At 37.0% G+C, this 22,026-nt stretch overlaps 1 protein-coding gene across 2 annotated transcripts in view; it reads left to right on the top strand.

The window, feature by feature from the left end:
• The window catches only part of LOC124186447 (locomotion-related protein Hikaru genki), a 57,525-nt gene extending 56,436 nt beyond the window's left edge, over positions 1-1,089 (top strand). For both annotated transcript variants that reach the window (XM_046578182.1, XM_046578181.1), the window contains one exon: positions 61-1,089. In XM_046578182.1, coding sequence (XP_046434138.1) covers positions 61-266 — 206 coding nt within the window. In that variant the 3' untranslated portion in view covers positions 267-1,089. The remainder of the gene's footprint in view (positions 1-60) is intronic.
• The last annotated feature ends 20,937 nt before the right edge of the window (positions 1,090-22,026 follow it).

The following is a 22,026-nucleotide window of genomic DNA, read 5'->3' as shown; positions in this document are numbered from 1 at the left end:
TCAAATAATCCTGGACCGATCGAACTTGCAAAGTCAAAACCTTGATGTCGGATGTTTCAGGCAAGGTGAGATGTCCGTATCCTGGGGATCCACCGCACGGCAGAATCGCTCCATTGAAGTTCTGGTACGAGCCTGGCGACAATATCCAGGTGACGTGTTCACCGGGCTACGTAACACCTTTGGAACCAGTGAAGAGGCCCACATGCCGAGAGAACGGCATTTGGAGTGGTCCCCCGCCCCCGTGTCGATCCTACAAAGACGTTTAAAAATTAAAGCTCGACTCGAGTCCGATGACGTTCCAAAATTGCGTTGCCTCACCTTGTCTCGTTCCATCGCGTCTCCTGTTTCTGAGAGGCGAGGCACGCGAGGTTTGAGTACACGTTACAACACACGCGCATACGTGAATACATACATAAATACATACATGCTAGTCGTGAGGAAATCGGTTTGATTTCAGGTTTCGCGCGACCTTTAAGCCCCCGAATACCGCCCAACAACAGTCCAAAAGCATTCCTCGCAGGGAACATCTACCTATATGTATATATATATATACACACACATACATATATATGTACATGCGATTCGAACTTCGAAACGTTCGTGGGTCCCCTACCACGTGTTTCTCTCTGTAAGGCGATTCCGTTCTCTGGCCGAAAAAAAAAAGGAAAAAGAAAAAGAAAAATGCAAGAAAAGAAAAAGACAAAAAGAAAATGAAACTAACAAAACATCGACGACATTTTATACATACCTAGACACATATACCGAGTAAGCTTATTTTATTTTTTATACATCGTGTAATGTATTGTAAATTTATCTCCGGAGAATTGAGACGAGAGTGGATCATCCCCGTCATCAATGAGACTAATTTGTCACGCGCGATTTATGAGATTCATTCAACGGTAAGGCCGAAATACGAGGGAATTAAAACGCACGAACACGATATGATTACCCATCGTTGGGTATACTATACATATAAATAGTATGTGAGGTATTCCATGCCAACTGAGAGGAAATTTTCCCTGACCCCCGCCAACTTGCTTCATTATTTTTTATATGATTCTACAACCTAAAAAAAGCGCACACCATTTTTTTCAGATTTTTCGTCCCAACCATTCTTTTTAAAAAAATGTTACAAACCCTTTTATGGTCCTAAAAAAAACTCCATTTTTTATTTTTTTACAAAAATTAAAATAATTTCTAGGTCCCAAAACAAACATTTTGAGCCATAGTTCAGAGGGGTGAATCGATTTTTTGTATTTTATAAATATTTTTTTTTAGGAATAATTTTTCTTATTTTGTAAGTATACAAAACATATGTTATGTTTCTAACATTTTTTAAAAAAGAATGGTTGGGACGAAAAATCTGAAAAAAATGGCGACCGCTTTTTGTAGGTCGTAGAATCATATAAAAAATAGTGAAGCAAATTGGCGGGGGTCAGGGAAAATGCCCTCTCAGTTGGCATGGAATACCTCATATATTATAGTGGTTCTGAGCAACAACAATCATATAAACAATTAGACGTGCGAAGATATTTGTTGGGAGGTGAGCTACACGCACCGCGACAGTATCGGGTGACTTGAAACCGAACTGCGCATGCGCCAAATCACGTGATTCGATCGGTAGATTTCTCATAAACTCGTCAAATTGCCCAACTTACTCAGTCGCAACGAGACGCTAGCCGTCAAAATTCCCAGGCAACTCGAGGTTTATGTTGCGTCGCGAATTTTAGACGGCCAGAATGTAACGGGCTACGTTTGAGTCAACATAACCTCGGCGTCCAGCGTTGCCAACTTATCGGACAAGTATTTCTTTAAATGGCGTGAAAACAATTCTTTACATTGCACTGCAATAATTCTTGATATAAGTATCTTATATTCTGCATTGTAAGTATAAAAGTGTATTTGGAACTTTTGTTTCTGTAAAATATTTTTATTTTTAATATTTACAAACCATTAACTTGTCAAGAAGTGCGCTCGCAAATCATTTTTTCTCACGAATCCCACAATTGATTGATTTTAGTCTGTTGTTTCGACCAGTTTTACAGATTTCGCTGTCAGTCTTGAAATTTCGTCTGAGATCATTGGAATTTCTTCAGATTTCGGCCTTAAAAGACATGTTTTTTTCAGAAGAAAGGAACTTTTTTTTTGTTTTTTGTTTGAACGGACTAAAATTTCTATAGACTTGGCAACGCTGCCTCGGTCCGTTTACGCCTATTAATAATTCGCGTGAAGTTACTCGTTGTCTCATAGTTGGTCAGACTGTCTAAACAAACGAAAACATTGCGCATGCGCAATTGGATGTCAATTTTCCTGCGGCTGTCGCGTTACGTAAAATTGGGTGAAAGACTCGACGTATCGCAATTTTATATCGTACACGGAGAAATTTCATATAATTGTGAAGCATTCAAGCTAGAACGCGTAAAATCCAACTGTAGGAAAGTGGAGCGGAGACGGTGAGTCGCGTGAGTTGCGCCGTGTTTGCAGGGAAATATTAATTAAGCAACCCTGTAGCCATAGCTCGCATGTGTAAATATAATTCCAGTGTGGTGTTATAGTTGTATAAATAAGGGTTAGTCCTATAAGTCCAGCCTTTACTACAGGCCTATATATATATATATAATGATATATATAGTTTACACCCCGTCGTTGTTAATCATACATATATGCCATGCGGTACCCGTTAGAATCCCTTCAATAACGGGTAGTTATATGACGCGGCAGTGTATGGTATATCGAATCAACGACGCGGAATACCCTTAGATCGTTTCTTTTCACATTGATGTATAATAAAGCTAACGTTTATTCTTTAACAATGCGTTATTGTGTTTCTTGTGTCTCAGGAATATACCCTTGCAGAAAAGTACACTGTAAAAAAAAAAAAAAAAAAAAAAAATGCGATGCGGACTTCCATGGAATATCCTTTAGTGTCAATCCAACGATACGTGGTGCCCATCTAATACTAATTATCCTAAATCTAACACTATCTGACGTTCAAGTTCTGAATTGACCTAATTTTAACACCGTCAATTTTTTACACTATAAACTCGTATAAGTGAAGTATACACTTCGCGAAGTATAACAATTGGTAAGAATACAACGAGGTTCTTGCGTTAGCTTTAGAATATTCAAGTGAGGCGTTATTGTCAAAAGTTATTTTCTTTCATAGAGGTATGAACAATATTTCAACGTTATACAAAAGTACGAAATGAGGATGAAGTTAGTTAACGTTGTCGTAACAATGCGTGCTTAGGAAATATCGTTACCTCGCACTTTTGTGTACGTCTGAAATTTAGTAAACCGTGATAAATAAAATATACTCATATTTTGCAAAACCAACTCGAAAGTCAGTCCAAAACGGCCCAATAGTAACGTTACCGCAACGATGCATGTTCGAGATAAATCGCTACTTCGCATCGTTAGGAACGTTCGAGATTTAGTAAACCATTATAAAAAAAAAATATACTTTAATTTTGAAACGCCAACTCCTTAAACGTCATTTTTTAATTGCCCAATAACGATGATATTTTATCCTCAGGTTTCGTTACTGTAACTTTATTAACTTCAGCCTGATTACATTACCCGATGTTTCGTTGAGTTAACGTTACCAACTTCGGCTAACTTCAGCCTCACAGTACGAAAGAAAACATTCGAGTGGTCAACTGATTGATCAGTGCTCACATCAACAGCCTACCGGAAAAGTATCGCGAACGTAAGTATAGCGTGGTGTGTATCGTGGGGCAAGGTGTTATTATGACCATCTGATAATTGTGTTAAGTAGTTAATGCCATTGCTGAACGAAGAGCCAGCCGGAGCTATTTCATTGGACAAGTGAGTGGAAGTTGAGCGGGCTGGATCGTAATCCTTCGGTTGAAGTTCCACTTCAGCAACGCCAGGCAATAATAGTCTGCTCGTGGCTAATCAAATAGAAAACTTTCTCGGTATGGCTCCATCGGCGAAGCCACGTAAGCTTGTTCTCTCCAACTCTCTCCCTTTCTCTGTTATTATTATTTGTCCTGAAAACAGACAATCTTCGCACCCTCTTCAAACACTCTTTCCGTCGATTCAGCCGCAGCTGCAATACCTCGGCACGCTATCACCTACAAAATGTGGTTCGCTTTCCTTATTTTCCTCCATCGGAAAATACTTCGGTCTCCGAGTGTTATGAAAACACGCATTTAAAGTCTTTCAACGCGGATAACACATGCACTTTGAATTTTGTGTTAGAAAAGATGAGAAAAGTATTCAGTGACTTGGTTTTTCCTTGGAAAATCGTATGATTTTAAACTAGTTCTACAGATATCAGGAAGACGTGAATTTGTTCATTGATTCTTGATGTTATCAATACCAAATATACGAGAATATAATAAAATTTTCTTATTGACTAATCCACCAAATTTTGGCCAGCTTTTTAAGGTAAAAATTTCTATCTGGCTCCAATTTTGAAAACATACCGATCATTTTTATTAATTTTCCGAATTCGTTCGAATTTTTCGAACCTCTTGTCGTCGGATAAAAAATATGATTTTCTTTCATTTTGTTATAAAAAATCCTATATTTGCGAATATTGAATTCATTTTGAGATAGATCTTCGGGAATCGCTATAGAAGACCACGTTTTTCGACATTTGGAGTCCGGTAGTGGCATCGTTATTATTTATAGGATATTATTATGGGCCCATTTTTCGGTCAAGTAAAAAAGTTTTCTATTCAGAGAAAATTCACAAAAAGTTTCAAATTTTCGAGAACGTAGCTTATAGACGTTTTTTGTCAAAAGCGATGACTTTACGATTTCCAGAAAATTCTGAAAAATTAATTTTCGGTCATTCAAAAGAAACTTTTTACCCTTCGCAATTTACCTTCCAAATGCACAGTTTTCGATTTACTGAAGTTGAGATCTAAAACACCTACTCTCAAACGCTAGGTGGAAGAAATCTGAGAAAATCATAAAACATATGTTTGGTTGAGTAGAAGTAGGAAATGAATCGGTGACCAATTCGAGGGAGATCGGGGTCAAATCTTGTTCACGTTCATTTGGACTACCCCATATCTATGCACCATGGCAGGTTGGTGAGACATTTGAATCTTCATTCCGACAGCGGGAAGAGACGGAAATGAGAGACGAAATGTTAAATGGGAAAAGGAAGAAACAACAACTCAGGAACAGATGTCTTGCGCGTTGGGCAAGTCGTTTGTATTTGTAGGCTTGGCTGTTGTTCTCCATAATGAAAGCTGCAGGGCTCCCCAGAGAATACAACAGTCTAGACAGCCGTGCATAGAGAAAGACAAAGCGAACTCTACAGAGGCAATGGGAACGGGGTTAAAAGTCGCCAAGTCCATTAACAGTCAAGTCATATATTGCACCGTACATACTATATACATTACACCGGGACAACCTTTTGAAAATTGAAAATCAACCGCGCATGCGCGAGTTTTATCGGTTGTTCGCACAGGCTGGCCATCCCGAGTTTCAGCTGTCAAATTGTTTCTGGGTGCGATGTAGTTGATACGAATTTTCGAGGTTAGAATCTCAAATAATTGAGGTAGCGACTCGGAAAGGTTTGAGAAGCATTTGTCGTTGAGTCGGAAAGTTGATTCTTCGAAGAACGGTCGGAATTTAATGCTTATGCTCTTTGAAAAGTCAAACGTACACATTTTGTGTACGTTGGCATGCCTGAGTCGCAGACAAGAATATCGCTGCGGGAAGATTTCGCCGACCAATGAGATTGAATTATTTGGCACATGCGCGGTTGATTTTCAAATTTCAAGAGATCGTCCCGGTACATCATAAAGCCCCGTGATCAAAGTGCGGGATGGGTTTACAATTACCTTTCCACTCTCGTTGTCTTATTTCCATTTTTTATTTGCCGCAACATTTTCATTCCCATTCCCAGTCTCGTTCTCGCTTTCGCTCTCATTTTCATTTTCGTTTTCATTTTCATTTTCATTCTCTCGTCTTGTCAGTTTAATAATGGAGTCTGGTACCTGTGCGCTTCGAACACTTTCGCGTCTCGTCTCCCTATCGCCATTCCTCTCATTGTAATCATTCAACAGAGCAGAAAGAAGCACGTGAACGTTGCCTGGAAAATCCAAGCGTGGCGAGTCCGGCCAAAACTTTCATTTTTCGTGCTCACGTGAAGCGAGGGTGAAATGTCATGCGCACTCTCAAACGAAGTTGATGAGAATCGTTATACACACGGGGCTTTTACGATAATGCCGAAACACTGCGCGAATATTTTTGTTTCATACTGCAGATTCGCTCTTTTAACGTTGCAGGTAAAGGTTGAGGTGTAAGTGCAATCTAGGTAAACAAGAGAAATTAATGTCGCAGTTACGAAAACACATTTATGACAGTTTTGGTACTATGTTCTTCCAACGTAACGCAAATGTGACCCTCATAAATTATTGAATCTCCTGCATTTGAAGCAATTTCGGTAGTTGCGTAACAGTTAGATACCGATGAAAATTCTCTCTCAGTTGTCGCAACGAATAAATTCAAGTCTGTAAGCCCCAATAATCCAACATTTTCATACACGAATCTTTTGTTAGTGAGATTGAATAGCGAGTAAAAAAATGTGTCTTGAAAAACAATACATATATAAGTTACAAAGTGTACAGATAATCCTATGAACTTTTGAGAGACAAGTTTATTCAGGACAATTTAAGGAAAATTCTATTCTGCAATATTAACAAAACCAAGTTGAAAATTTACGAGACACGAAATCCAAGAATTGACGAGTTTCTTTCTCCCCATAATAAGCAAATAATGTTATATTTTTTTTTTTTTATCTGTTGTAAGTACGGTCAGATTTTCCTCTCTTAGCAAATGGAATTGATTAATAATCATCCACTTTATTATGTCATTATTATTTTAGATAATATAAAGATCAAAAATCATGTAAAGACGTCATCATTGCATGGAAATATGCCATGTATTAGACTGGTTTAAATCTTGTCTAACAATGAAACCTGCACTCCTTTGTTCTATATATACATATTATCTGGTTGTTTGATACGATACACTAAACTCTACATATAAGGTATTCCATGCCAACTCGATCAATGACTTTCCCTCTCAATTTTTTATTTCGTTCACAATTTTTGTATACGATTGTTCTGACTCTAAATAGTGTTTCTAAATTATTAAAAATTGTTTTCTCAAACAGTGTTTTTTTTTTGTATAAATTTTCTACCTCAAAATAGAAATACATTTTTGATTTTCTCGAAAAAATTCTCATATATAATTCTCCTACCAAAGACGATTATTTTAGGCCATATCCGGACGTGGAAACTATTTTTCTTGTATTCATTTGACTGATTAAAAGTCATATCTTTTTCGTAATTTTTTTCAAGTTATGATATTTATTGCCAATTATTATTTTTTTTTCATTCAGAAAGCGGTTCTGAAATTATAAATATATCGATGTGGGCATACGTCTATATTAATTTACGTCGAGATATTAATATATCTATCGCAATATACATACAACTATGAATACATCAATATATATTCGCATGCCAAAAAAGCTGTAACATATGGCCAAATGTTCTCTAATTAATTCATATTAAAATCAAATTATACATGGCACTGCATAAGTTTTTATGGCAGTTTCACGAAACGAGATTTTTTGAATTATTACAGTTCGGTATTGGGCGTCCGATATGCATAACTTCACATCTGCTTGGAGTTTGAAAATAAGTAATTATCAAGAAAAATACCAAATGAAACAAATTGATGAAAAAAAAAAACAAAAATCGTCAAATCAGTAAAATAAATAAAAGAGGAATAGTCTCCACTTCTGGATACAGCCTAAAATGATCGTCTTTGATCAAGAAATTTTTGAGAATTTTCTGAAGTAGATGAAAAAAAATTTTCTCTCTTGTGCAGGTTTTTGAGTTCATAGGAAAATAACCGCTGGAGAAAAAAAACCAGACATAATTATAAAGTGACCTTTCGAGTTAGGAGAATCGTATCAAAGATCATCAACGAAATAAAAATGGTGATGGAAAATCAATGGCCGAGTTTGCATGAAATACCTCATATAGACGTAAACCTTCGTTTATTGATGCATCCAGCGGTCAATCAAGGCTTTAGTAGCCTATGGAATCTAAAATAATCCAGCCAAGCCTCGTGGTTAAAGTGGGGGTAATGTAAACAGATCTGGACACTCGTGTGATTGGGAAAAATATCCGTTATCGCAAGTTCTTCAGTTCAGCCGAGGCTCTCTAAGGAAGCGGTGAAAGAGCTCAGTTCCGTAATTTGTAGTTTGTCGAATTGATTTGAAGGTGCGTGTCGACTGTGAGAAAAAGTCCAGTGCCGTTTAGTGTTTTGTAATCAAAGAGTTCCGATGTTCACAAATCGTCGGTATCGAAATGTTCCGCAACCGATGTGCAACTAACGACAAGATGGCGGCCAAATGCTTGACAGAGCTAATTTAAACACAGGTATTTACTTTCCACTTTCGCTTTCAAAGTCAGAGACAAACTTCAATACGTAACTTGTTGTGCACGCATGTCGAAAGGTTGATATAACAGCGAAGATAATAACTCGTCGGTTTGTGTTCTTAAAAATGTTCACTCAAGCTGAAAATGAACACGCAACAATGCGACCGTAAACCCATTTCAGAAGTGGTTCTTGCGTTTTATACGACGATGCTTTAACGGTCAATCAGAGTGCCAAGTCAGCTCTTAAACCAACACTGGGTGTAAATTTCTCGTGGAAAATTATACGTTTAATGAACGCTCAGTGTAATTAATTGCACCGTGTCTCAAGTCATCGGCAAATTCCAAATGCGCCGTTTGTGCGATGTCAAAAAACCTGTTGACAGAAAATAGACCTGGAGATTATCGTCAGTTTACTCATAGATGCCTGTTACAGGTTTCACTCGTGAAATGAATGAGGCTGAAGTTAGTAACGTCAACGTAACGATACGTCAGGAGAAAAAAAATCAATACCGGGCAATTTTAGGATGACTTTCATTTAATTGGCTTTTCAGAATAAGTGTATATTTTTTTTTATAGTCGTTTGCTAAATCTCGGAATGTCATAAAAGTACGAATTACAGATTTCTTACAAACATGACAGAAAAGTCACGTATTTTGGATACGTTTTCTTAAAAGCGTTCTATATCACAATTAAGAAGTTTCCGGGATATTTATCGAAGAGTTTCGTAGACAGAAATTTCGTTAAAAGTCCACGTGTATTTAGAAAAATCAAGGAATTCATTTAACTCAACAAAAAAAAAAAAAAATAAGAAAGAATATTCCTAGAAAATTTATTAAACAATGTTCTGATAACTTCAGGGCATTATTATTATTCAAATTTAAGGTTCTCATCACCTTTATTGTGGTTAATTTTTTCTCCATTTTTATCTTATCACAAAGTGTTTAATATTGTCGAAGAGACTCACTTTTGGTTGAGAATCTATGCGACAAATACATCCTCAAAGACGATTCGGCACGTCGTACTTGAAACAGAGCTTAGCAGAGAGAGAAAGCTTATTTCCAAGAAGAAAGCTGTGAGTCGACAAAGGCGGACACCACGTGACAGACAAACGTAGTCAATTCCATTTGTACCTAGTACTGGTTTTTTTTTTTTTTTTCGATTTTTGATTTTTTTTTTAGACGGGCATATTTGCATCGTTACAACGCTAATAATTTTCTATTACCAATCGGTAAAAAACTGTCCCGTCGAGCGAGCTCTGCATGTCGTTGGAGATTATTGAACTCGTGTCTCCCCGGCGAGTCGGCTCGTCGAATTAAAAAAAAAAAGAATCAAAAAAAAAAAAAAAAACCGTGCTCACGTCTGAGTCGCCGCGATAAAAATAAAACCGCGACTGCGATACGAGCCTCTCGAGGATAGTTCTCGATGTCTGGTTCTGGTGCGGCACCGCGGTTGGAATGATATAACCGTCATACCCTTGTGAAGGGGGGCAAAAGATATTATTAAGGCGGGGGGTGGGGGAGTAAATATATTTGAATACATTTGTCGGAAGATGATGAGCTGGTTGAGATGCATGAGCGAGTCCTTCACGGTTCCCTCGGGACAACGATGTCGGTGGGGGGGGGGGAGGGGAGGAGGAACGGGGATGAAGCCTCGTCACCGTGCGACAACCCCTGCAGCCACTTCACACACTCGATGGAACATCCATTCGTTACCCTCGAATTCCCCTGCAGGTCCGCGCCTCTTCGCAACTTCGATAACCTTCGTGTCTCTATTAACAGTTTCCAATATTTCCATCCACCCTTGATCCGCGTGTATAGAAATTCCCCCTCGTAGACTTAATCAGTCGCAATTCTCGCAGTATGGTCGGAAATACTCGGGATTGTTCGTAATTACCGTGACAGAATACGCAGATTCTCAGATGAATTTAGTTTATTGGATAACCAACGAAAATACGTACGTGTGCAATAATGGTACACGGTGCATAGGTATACGTTGTACAGGGTGTCCCATTTTAACTTTCGAAAGAAAATTTATGGAACTTCGTCGGGGCTGGCTAAAAATGTTTCGTACGATGGGAGAAATTTTTAGTTCCGGTTACCGTTCGTTAATTAACTATTTACATTTTTTTACCACAATCGAAAAATATTGTTCTAGGCAGAAAATGAAAATTAGTTTTCTCGCCGTTACCGGAAAGTCTAGTATCTGTTTACTATTCTTTCTCATTACGATCACTGTTACTAGATTTTCTTGCAACTGTTGCGAAAATTTCATGCTTGTGCAACAATTTTTAAGTTCAACTTTTGATTTGTAAATGGGAACGCCTATTTTTGACCCCGGATCCGGAAAGAGCGAAAAATTCTAGGGTCACGCGAGGTTTCACGAATAAAGCCAGCTCAACCTTTTCAGTTCATTTATGAGTAAAAATAATTGTTTCAATAAAAACTGTCTATTTCTTGACCTTAGATTTGGAGAAGATGAAAAATTTTTCGTTGGAACAAAAATTTTTATTGGAATAAATTGCTTTCGACTCTCAGCTGTTGAACGAAAAATTTGTCGCCCTCTCCAAATCCGGGGTCAAAAATAGAAATTTTTATCGAAACAAATGCTTTGACTCACAAATGAACTAAAAAGGCTGACTTGGCTTTATACGTGAAACCTCGTACGAACGTAGAATTTTTCGTTTTTTTCGAATTCTTGGACAAAAATAGGGGTTCCCATTTACAAAATAAAAGTTGGTCATCATAGCACGTCCGCTCAGATTCCAATAAATTTTGTATGAAACATATTTTGCTAGCCCTAACGATTTTCGATAAATTTTGCTGCGAAAGTTAAAATGTGACACCCTGACGAAGGTACGGTAAGAAAAGAAAAGCAGTCGCGTTTAGGAGTGGACTTGAAAACCGGCCATCACATAACATTTACCCAACACTGAACACTAAAGAAACACATTTCCAATATCATTCAACCTTTTATCTTTTCGCGAATAACAAAACTGATTTGTATACCTTCCGAAACTGATTCAATAGTTCGTTTCTAACAATGTTTTCGCTCCAACTACACTTACTTTATTCGAAGCAATGTTTTACAACCCATTCTTCTAGTTTTTCCTTGATAGTACGCAATTTCTTACTTTTGAGTATCCGAAATTTCTCCTCCTTCCCCGTCACCAAATTAAAAACTTATCGGTAGCGAATTTTTTCTGGTAAGTGAGATTCTGTTTTTTCATCTCTTGCGTGTGAATTTTCACAAACTTGGAATTGCATGTTTCGCTGTGTATCGTTAAAATCTGCACGTCATTTTCCACGTAATTTTCACGAAGCGAGGAAGATTTATTTGCAAGGAGTTGGAACATGTCTCGAGGGCATTTTGATTCATCACGAAGTCTTATTATACCTATATATGGTAATAATATACATATATAATCTTCTTCTGAAGTATATAATCAGTTCAAAGTTAGATCAGCGAAATGAAGGTGAGCGCATAGCCTAGAGGCAGTCTAACAATAAGGGCACAGACATGCACTGTGTACGGTTAATGCGAAAGCTTTGAAGTTCGACGGGGATATTGTAAAATGACGCCCCACGTGAGGTTCCTCACTGAATTTCGATCGAAAGTTTCTCCTGAAATTTTCTTCAAACTATGCGAATTTGCCTAAGGCCAAACAGCCGGTGTCCGATAGAGTTCAAAGACATTTCGAGAATCCAACAAAGAAAAGCACCCAATGACGCGTACCTCGCCGATTTTCTTCATTCCTCGTAAATCCCGAAAGTCCCAAAGGGTGTGAAAAAAGAAAAGAGAACAGAAGCAATCGCACAGTGTTGTATAAAACGTCATAGAACAACGTGTGGAACAATTTGGATTTTATGGAAGCTCTTAGATGTTTTACCGAACCTTTGACGATATGCGATTTTCCGATCACTTCACTGGAGAATTCAGTTGTAAAATCCGTTACACGCGTTGACTGATGTTCACAAACTCAATTTGCATTCGCAAGATCGGCAAAGTACGAGTATTGATTTGAGGATTGCGAAGAGCAAAAGCTCGTGGAACATTCTAGGGATACCGAAGAACATCGATCTATACTTGGATATGAAACCGAATACAGTTCGGTTTTGTATTATTCGAATAAAATTTCAGCTATTCACGAAACGAGCTTGAATGTAATTAAGCTTCGTCGTTAATAAATCATCCACTTTGAACCAGGCAATCGACTAGGAAGGCACCAGCAATAGTCAAGGAAGCCCGCAGACCTACGGAGTGCGGATCAGCTTAAACTTTTCCTCGCAAAGGTCGACGGGTCAAGTGAGTACTTGAAGAAAGCAATTATCCCGTAAGCGGGGTATCGGGATGGGATTAATATTGAAGCTCGAGCCGCCATAGATACAGCTGAAATATCATCGACAGCGCCAGCGCTAAGCCGCGGTCGACAAAAAGGATTTTATGCTTTATTAGGTCCTTCGTTGGTACTTCAGAAAGCACCTCCCCGTTATACTCCATTGTGTAGGTTCAATTTCCACCCTTACATTTGGAGAAAAATGTATTTGTGCAAATGATCGTTTGAAACAAAGAGTATAAGAGTATAAGAAGTGAAACGTCACTTTGAAAATTTTAGCATTGCTTCTTGTGAGAATTATAGCGAACAAGAATGAATAGATAACCGCTGGTACGATGCTTGGGAAATGAATCTCGGTAAAATTGAATGACAGAAGCTGAAATATCAACAATTTCGTAAGCGGTTTCGTAATTAGAACTTTCAAGATAATCGGATTCCGGTATTTTTCACGCAATCGATTAATAACGTCCCTTCAAAATATTAGACTCGGATAAAAATCACCAGAGTTTGATAGTGCTGAACGTCCTAATTATAATGTTCTCTGTCAAATTGTTGACATCTTAGCTTAAGTTTTTGGAATTTGATGAGATTGATTTACGTTACACAGTAAGTATATTATTTTATTCGAGTTGACTGGCACTGACTCTAAAGAGTACTGATAGAGATTTTTTTAAACGTTCGTTGTGATCTGTCATTGATCGAATCACATATCGACAGAATGGATCGCGAACAATTGTTATTTTTTAAATACCATCAGGTTTGATTGATCAGCTCAACTACAAATTCATCTGTTATACGATTCAATAATATTGTCAGCTTGAATTTGAACTATCGAACACATCCTTTGCTTCGTTCGTATCTTTAGGGAGGGTCTGAAATCTTGCCAATTTTTACGAGGCTTGTTTCAAAGAAAATGAAAACACTTGGAGAGATTTAAGTTCGAGGGCTTCATCACATACACTTTCGATGAAATTTCAGAAATTTTTCTATTAAAATTAGCAACAAAATGGTGGCACGGCGCATATAAGTAGAGAACATCTTCTGACATCACTCTCCGACTTGTAAAATACAGAAAATATTTTGTTGAGTAAAAAAAAAATGGTTTCGGGTCCGAGCTCGTACCCCAAACGTTAGGAAATTTTTTTCTCATCTAAATATACACGATAATGAACAAAAAATTTCATTTTTCGACCGAGAAGTTGTTGGAAAAATTTGTATCAAAAAATGTTGGGATTGATATTCAAAAATCTGGACACGAGCTCGAATCGATAAACAAGTTTTCACGATTGCGTCAAGATTTCAAGTCGATCGGGTAAAAATTGATCGAGGAATCTGCGCCACCGGATTTAAAACGTTGTCGTTCGCTAATTAAATGCGTCATGCCACGAATTAATTTCAATGAAAAAAATTGTCAAATGTTCTTGAAAGTATAAACAATAAAGTCCTCAAACTCAAATTGCTCCGAGTGTCTTCATTTTGTGGAAATAAAAATAAAAAAAAAAATAAAAATGAAATGAAGAAAATAAAAATAATACCCACCCTCAACGCATTTTGTGCACCCTCTTCACTCCATAAACGTACTTCAGCCACCAAGAAGTCTAGCAGAGTCTCGGAAGAAGATAAAACGCGGGTATGATTGACGTTAGAATATTCCTGGCAAGATAATCCGCTTCTCATGCAGATTATCGGAATGGGTTTATAATTAGGTTTGCGACAAAGAATGCGCGGGGCGCTTCGGGCGGCTTGCAAGCTCCGGCGGACCGGCGAAACTTTCGCTCAAAGGTTAGGTGAAACAATTAACGGTCCCCCATCCGCGGCGTTGCTTCGCCGCCTTGTCTGGGCTAATATATCGCCCAAAAAACTTGGGACAGCTTGCGCCGGCTGCGCTGCTGCCCCGAAAGGGAAGAACTGAAAAGGCGGGGCGAAACGGCGGGGAAAAGGGGTCCGGAATTGCGTCTGCGAAGATAGCTGCCAGAGTGAGTTGCAAAAAGTAGCAGAAGGTGCCGCAAGAGAAATAACAATTTCCGTTTTTTCTCACCTTTTTCTCACCGCCCTCAGGATCTCTTTCCCTTATTTTCCCTCTCATGCTTCTCTCTCTCTCTCTTCTCAACCTACAGCCCCAGTTTTTCCCGAGAACCACACAAAAACAAATGGCCTCTGCCAATTAGTTTTTATTCGAGCAGGTCATCTTTTCCCTCGCTATTTCGCAGACGGGAAACAAAGACCAGTATTTCAAATGAATTTCGTGGGAGCTCGGATATCTTTCAGCCCAAATGATTATATCCGTTAACCGCGTTCTCTTGTTAACTCAAAATTGTCTTTTCATCGCTGCTTAGTTTGGATCATGCATGTAATAATACCGGTCACAAGTGTTCGTCAAATTATTGTATCAAGGTGAATGTACCAGTTATTGAACCTGACTCCCAATTATTGACCTCTTTTCGTTGTATTTGTTTGATTTTTGGTCGTAAAATTACCGAAAATAAATTTGTAATGTCTAACCCTCTGTCAATTTGTTCGAGTCGTCGACAAATTCACAACTTGTGCTGTCAATTTTTTAATTTTAAATTAAATGTGTCAAGAACGAGGATCTTTTCAAAAATACAAAAATCAGAAGTATTGAAATACTTGTTGCAAATATCCTTAAAATTAATAGAAATTTACCAGATTTTTTCCCTTTCACCTTGCGATCGCTCATTTTATTCGAAGTATGTACTGTTTTTTACAAATTCAAATCACTGAAACGAATTTCTTCTTTCATAGATGATCATCGATATCGCCATTTATTCAACCTTATCAATATTGCTGCAATGTTGTGAAATTAAACGTTCTACGACGCCAACATGACAAGAAATATCATTTCACTGAGCCTTGTTTAGAATAGTCTAATTATGAATGAAAAGAGCCATCGTTTAGTCGAATCGAACGAATCTTCTACATTTTTAATCACTCTTTGAAGCGATTTGGAACGAAGTATCGATATCTCAGCTTTTGTTTATAATTCCAGTATTCTCTATCCTTGTATTTTAGAAGAGATTTTTTCAGCTCGCGAATATATTAATTCGATAAAAATACTCAATGTACGATTATCTTCTAATAAAATAAACAGAAAATATTAACTTCCGGTAAACCAATCACATCAAAAGTGTCGAAAGCATGGCTGTAAGAATCCAAATCCACCGACACACCCCAATTTTTGAAACTTGGTCGTTTAAAGAAAAGCAAGGGACTTTGTCAGGTGGTAAACTTTCGAATTATGTACTCGTAAATACGTTGACTTCGTGATTTCATTTCTCTCATTTATTTCCATAGAATTATATTATGCTTTGCATTATGAAGTGGAGAAAAATCGACAGTACGAATAACCCATTCAGCTACGAATATATTTTTCTCAACGAGCTTCTTGAGCTTTTCTAGTGGCTTGCTTAATTACCGTAATTACCAACATCAATGAGTCTAATTATCGGCATCCATCTTGATATTTTTAAACAAACTAGCAACAATGCACACGCCTTTCGTCCTTTAGATTCTACGTTTATTCAAAAAACAGTGCATACGAACATATGTATGTTTGAAATAAAGTCATCTGTTTTATAATCAATTTACATTTAAACTGTTTCAGGCAACAAAACATTGATTTTTCTCTTGCTCTCGTACATTATTTTATGCAATCCAAAGGATTGATTGAAAAAAAAAGAAATTAGCCCATCGAACCGATAATAATCTACGATACCAAAAAAATCAATTTCTATTTCTAACTAATTATTCGAGAAATATTTGTAACTGACAACATTGTTTTCTTTTTAAATTTTTGTTTTGCGTGCTCAGTTTCGAACTTCAAATTTTTCTTTTTATTAATCTCAGTCTATTATCTTTCTATTATCTACTACCTTTTTATTATGTGATATTGAATAACAATTTTCATTTTTGAATGTATCTATTATACCTGTGTCTATTCATTAATAAAACCTTTCGGCGTTGGTTTCATTCAAATCCACCAAGTGCATCAATAAATCACCCCGTTGGGTGCCCATCTTTAGGGGTCGTTTTCACCCCTCTAAACCGTTTATTATCAGATAAAGAAATATACGTGTCTCTTGGTTTTCGACTTACCTAGGGTACCTTGTTAGTACAGTAGACCGCAAAAGTATTTTGATAAAGGTAATAATTGCAGGGTTAAACACAAACAAATATAAAATACAAAAATCAATAATATTTATTAGTGAAAAAAGCTCGATGTTCTACATGATCCTATAAAATCATCTCTCGTTTGTTGGAAATTAAAGTTAAAATAGAAAAAAATCATAAATCGAAATAACAACAAATTTCATATTGTCAAATTATCATTCAGCGCAATCTACTGTATCACGTGAAACATATCGAGTCCAAAACGTTGAGTGGTCAACGCTTTTTCGGCAGGGATGTGAATTTCCGCTTGCGAATCTCAGTAACGACGGTCTGCCGAAAAATGCGATACTGTCGGTAAAACAGAGGCCACGCTTGAAAACGCTTATGACTGGTAAGAAAGTGGGTACTAAAACTTGTAGAAATAGCCAGCAAGGCTGGTGGTCCCGTGAAATGGCGACGGTTTGAAACAAAGAAGGGGTGGGGGTTAAAAGTCCAACTGCAAACATCCGGTGATAATCCTTTTTCTCCGCACACATCTGCAGCCCCGGTTGCACAGCGTATAAACACCATAAATTTCAGCAAACCGAGCTGCAAATACACCCTGCCGGTAAAAACGTTTCGTTGAAAAGTTTTGCCCTAAAAAGTTCTTTTCGCAAATTTTCAGAGATTAGTAGACGTAGAACATTACAGAAATATCAGAACTATACACTGAGAGTAAACAAAAAAAAAAAATTTGCCAATGAGAAAGAATAGTAACGGATACTAGACTTTCCGGTAAAAGCTAGAAAACTAATTTTCATCTTCCACCTAGAACTATATTTTTCGATTGTGATAAAAAATGAAATTAGGTAAGGACTTAGCGGTAACCGGAACTAAAAATTTCTCTCAGTGTAGGAAGTCGTTATAATTTTTTCGGATTAAATGCTTAGATACTTTCTTGGCGCATATTTTTCCAAAGTTTTTCACGTTGATTCGATTTCGAAAATTTTTAGTCGATGAAAGATTCTAATTTCAGCACGAAAATATGAATTTTGTCAGATAAGTCTGCAATGTTGCGAAAATTCTCTGAATTATACCGGTAAACACGAATTTTGAGTTCGGGTTCTAAATGTCAAATTTTGATTTCTTCTACGTAACTGATAAAAGAAAAGAATTCGTTGGATGAAGTTTGCTTTATTAGAAACCAGAACAATATTTCGGATTTTGAGAAAAGTTACCCTTTTTCTCACACATTTATTCTAAACAACAATGGAAAAAACTTTAGTTTCACATTTAAATCACGTTTATTTGAAAATGATAATTAATAACAAACTACAAACGTAAAAAAATTGCTAAACAAAGTTCAAAAATGAATATTTCTCGTACTTCTTTGTTTGCATAGACTCTGTCGTGTCAAACCCTAAACCCTAATCTCCAATCATATTCTCATTGCACTGCTCCTGATAACGTTAATGACGATAAAGTTCATCATCCCTTGGTGACGTTTTTTTTTTTTTTTTGTCAACGTAAAAAGGACAAAAGCAAACCTTATGAATAATAAAAGAAGATTTTGGTTATTACTCGATGTATAGAATCCAAATTTAATAAACATGAGCTCGAATAAACAAAAAAAAAAAAATAAATAAAAATTTAAAACAAAATTCTTTTCACGTCGACCTGCGTTATTTGTTCAATGTTTCGCGTTTGAATTTCACGGTGAATGTGAGAATGGCGACGTAAATTTTGGGAAAAAATTTACAGTGGAGCGGTCATGTTTCAGGGGTCCATTGAACCCTCCCTTTCCGAATTCGTTCCTCCGCAGGCGTTGCGTCGTTCCATCGGGCGCCGGGCGAACCCTCGAAACGTTCGCCATAAAATATGTCGCCGGCTAAACTACTTGATTAGTGTCTTAATTAATTTGGGTAATAGGTAATACGCCGACTACAATCAGCCTGTTTTATAGGCTCGCCATCTGTCGACACACGCACGTATAAAAATAACCCTTAGCCTTAGCATCCGCGTCGCGGGGGTTACGCTTGTACCTTTCGTTGGGTCTCTGAGCGAGCCAATCTGTTGCGAATGCGTTGGCCTATCGCCTAAGCCTAATACCTATAAGGCCTTTCGCGATAATTGAGACACCCTTTTCACATATAATATAACGCCTTGCACACTCAGCTGTTGCAATTGGTAAAAATTTATAGGAGTGCTTTTTCCTTGGATAAACGAATCGATTCGCAAGGTAAATCAGTCGTGTAATAGATCTTCGTTCGATTGTTATCAATGTTCAAATTTTCGGAATGAAACCATTTCTCAAAATCCACAATTATGCATGCTTCAATCGAATAAGACGAAATATTGTTTTCACTCGCAGTCAGGCATAACAGATAATTACGTTATATTTCTCAGTCTGAGATAGTGAATGAATACGTATTAGCCTAAAGCATTCGAAATTTCAACCACATCATTTCTTTCAAATGCAAGAAATACCTTATCGAGAACTATATGTTCTTAAAAATTCTAAAACGTTTGATTGTAAAATAATTTTTCTACATTCTCGGAAAAATTTCAATTCCGTGACATAAACAATTTTCTCAATTGTTTATTTCTCGTATTATATGATGGTAAATGTTATAACTTTATTGATTAAATTTTAAACAACTCAAACGGTTTTGTAATTTTACATCTCTATGTTAATATCAAAATTGTCGGTACAGATGTCAGAGGTTGAACCCTAGAGTATTATAAAATGCCTCCAAATACAATATCAATTTCACAATGATTTAGCCAAGCATATTTCGACGTTTCCCATCAACTGTTGGAGTTTTATTTTTCTCTCCTTAGTCCGAGTAGATTTTCGGTCCATATATATATATACATATATATTTGGTAAGTTGTTTGACATTTATTTGAATGGAAAACCTATGAGGTTTTTAAAAAAAATTTACGATACCGATGAAACGTTTTTGAGAAAAAAAAACCGAGAAACCCCATAGAACTCCCATAAAAATTCTCGAAACACCATAAAAATTCTTCAATCCCCATAAAATACCCATAGGAATTTCCCATAAGAATTTTTTACACTCTTGAACTTCCTACTGAAATATCTTTTGAAATTTTCTTTAAATCAGTACGAAACTGTTGTAAACCCCATGCTAACTTTGAGCCCTTGGACATCTCTTTAACGTAATGAAATAATAAGCTTGTTCGGAAGAAAACTTTTCATTGTCTATAGAATTTCCCAATCAGACTTCAGTTTTGTCGTCATCGCAAATATACGCCGGATGAATCGTCATATTCACGTTGCACTTGTTACGAGTTGTGAGGAAAAAAGCGAAAGGAAAATATGAAACAGCTAAACGCTGCAAATAATAGATACTCTCGCACTGGGGGCGTCCAGTTGCGCACACGAGCGTGAAAATGTTGCAAAATCCAATATTCGTCGGTGGTTTTTGACGAGTAGGTTCGGACAACGGCAAACACGTTTTAATTCACCGCAAACAGCGCGTGCTCAGCGCATTTCGACATTGATGCAGCTGTACCGGAGCTGCCCGTTCGGTATACATATGGAATTAATCGAGGCCTCCGTAGGCCGGTAATAAAAGGGAGGCTTAATATTTGGATTTATATTAATAGCGGCCCGCGTCCCCCAGTCTCGTTTGTTCATTCCGCGAATTATTGCGAACGTAATTCCGGCAGCTATGTTCGTCCGTGAACTATGATACATCAACTATTCAACCACGTCTGAGGGTTCGAATAGAACCAAGCTTTCGGAGTTATAACACGGTCGCCATTTTACACCTACGTGTAAACCATTCTGAAGCTTACATGCAAGCTTACCATTTCATTACGTTAAAGGGATTTCTCAGGGGTCAGAGTTTACATGGGGTTTTCGAAAAGTTTCGTTCTCATTTCGAAAATATCGAAACACATTTCTGGGGAAAGTTCACGAGTTTTCACCATTTTTATGAAGAATTTCTATGGGTATTTTATGGGGATTGAAGAATTTTTATGGTGTTTCAAGAATTTCCATGGGGGTTGTATGGGGTTTCTCAGGATTTTTGTAGAAAATGTTTTATCGACGTAGTAAATTACTTTTTTCTTAAAACAAACCTCATAGATTTCCCATGAAAATAAATATCAACATATGTGATCTACATACATGAATGAATTAAGCATTTGCAACTTCAGTACTAAATTTTAAGATTCTTCGTAATCAATGTCAATTTATGCGGTCCTACTTGTATAGCTCCATTTTTTTTCAGACGGTCAAAACTCGCACTATTAACTTTTTACTCCTAGTTTTTCCTTTCATCGAGATGAAAAAGTGCTGCTTTAACCTCAAACTTCTACTTTATTATGTGATAGTTTACTTGAAGTATCCGACTTTACGCTGGAATAAGGTGTCGCATATCGTTCGGTCGTAAAATCTGGATTATTGGATTGAGCTTCACCGGCTTCAGATCAAGCCACATCTCAGTACAATGTTGTGATGTCTGGTTAAAGCTTGTGTGAAATAACGAGCATCATTTACTGTCGTTCTGAAAAGCACAGTAAGTGTGAGTGTGTTTAGATGTGAGTGAAATTTGGCAGAAAAAAAGCCAAAACGAATAAACAAACATTACTTAAAATACTAGTGTAGAAAAATCGAGTCTTATTCATCGAATCAAACTTTACGAGAAAAAACGTTCTTTCAATACCAGAGAGAAAAAGATTAAATATTTAATTAATTACTCCGACATTGGCATTTTAACACAGAGGAAAAAAATTACGAACTACAGATTTATTTTATTCGACCCCGGTCCGTTAATAAAGAAAATAAAAAGTTCACATTGCAGTTGTTGACCCTTCGAACTCCGAAAAGAGTTCCATTTCATGAAGTTTGAAGGATACCTCAGTGAATGATTAAAATTGAATGGAAATTAAATGACTTCATAAACACCATACGAGCATGCATTTTTTTTTTTTTTTTTGTTTTTTTACATATTTCATACACATCGAGGATGAAGAACCAGGAAAGTTCAATCTACAAACGAATTAAAATAGAAACTCAGGCCTTTCTATGGCTGTGAGGAGGTGATCAAAATTCGAAAAATGTTTACCTGTTATTTGCCAGAAAAGCGCAACTCTCGTGTTTTTGTATTTTTG

Source organism: Neodiprion fabricii, chromosome 7 (genome assembly GCF_021155785.1).
Source record: "Neodiprion fabricii isolate iyNeoFabr1 chromosome 7, iyNeoFabr1.1, whole genome shotgun sequence".
Lineage (NCBI taxonomy): Eukaryota > Metazoa > Arthropoda > Insecta > Hymenoptera > Diprionidae > Neodiprion > Neodiprion fabricii.
Note: the sequence above shows the minus strand (reverse complement) of the source record. Positions and strands in the feature narration are given on the sequence as shown.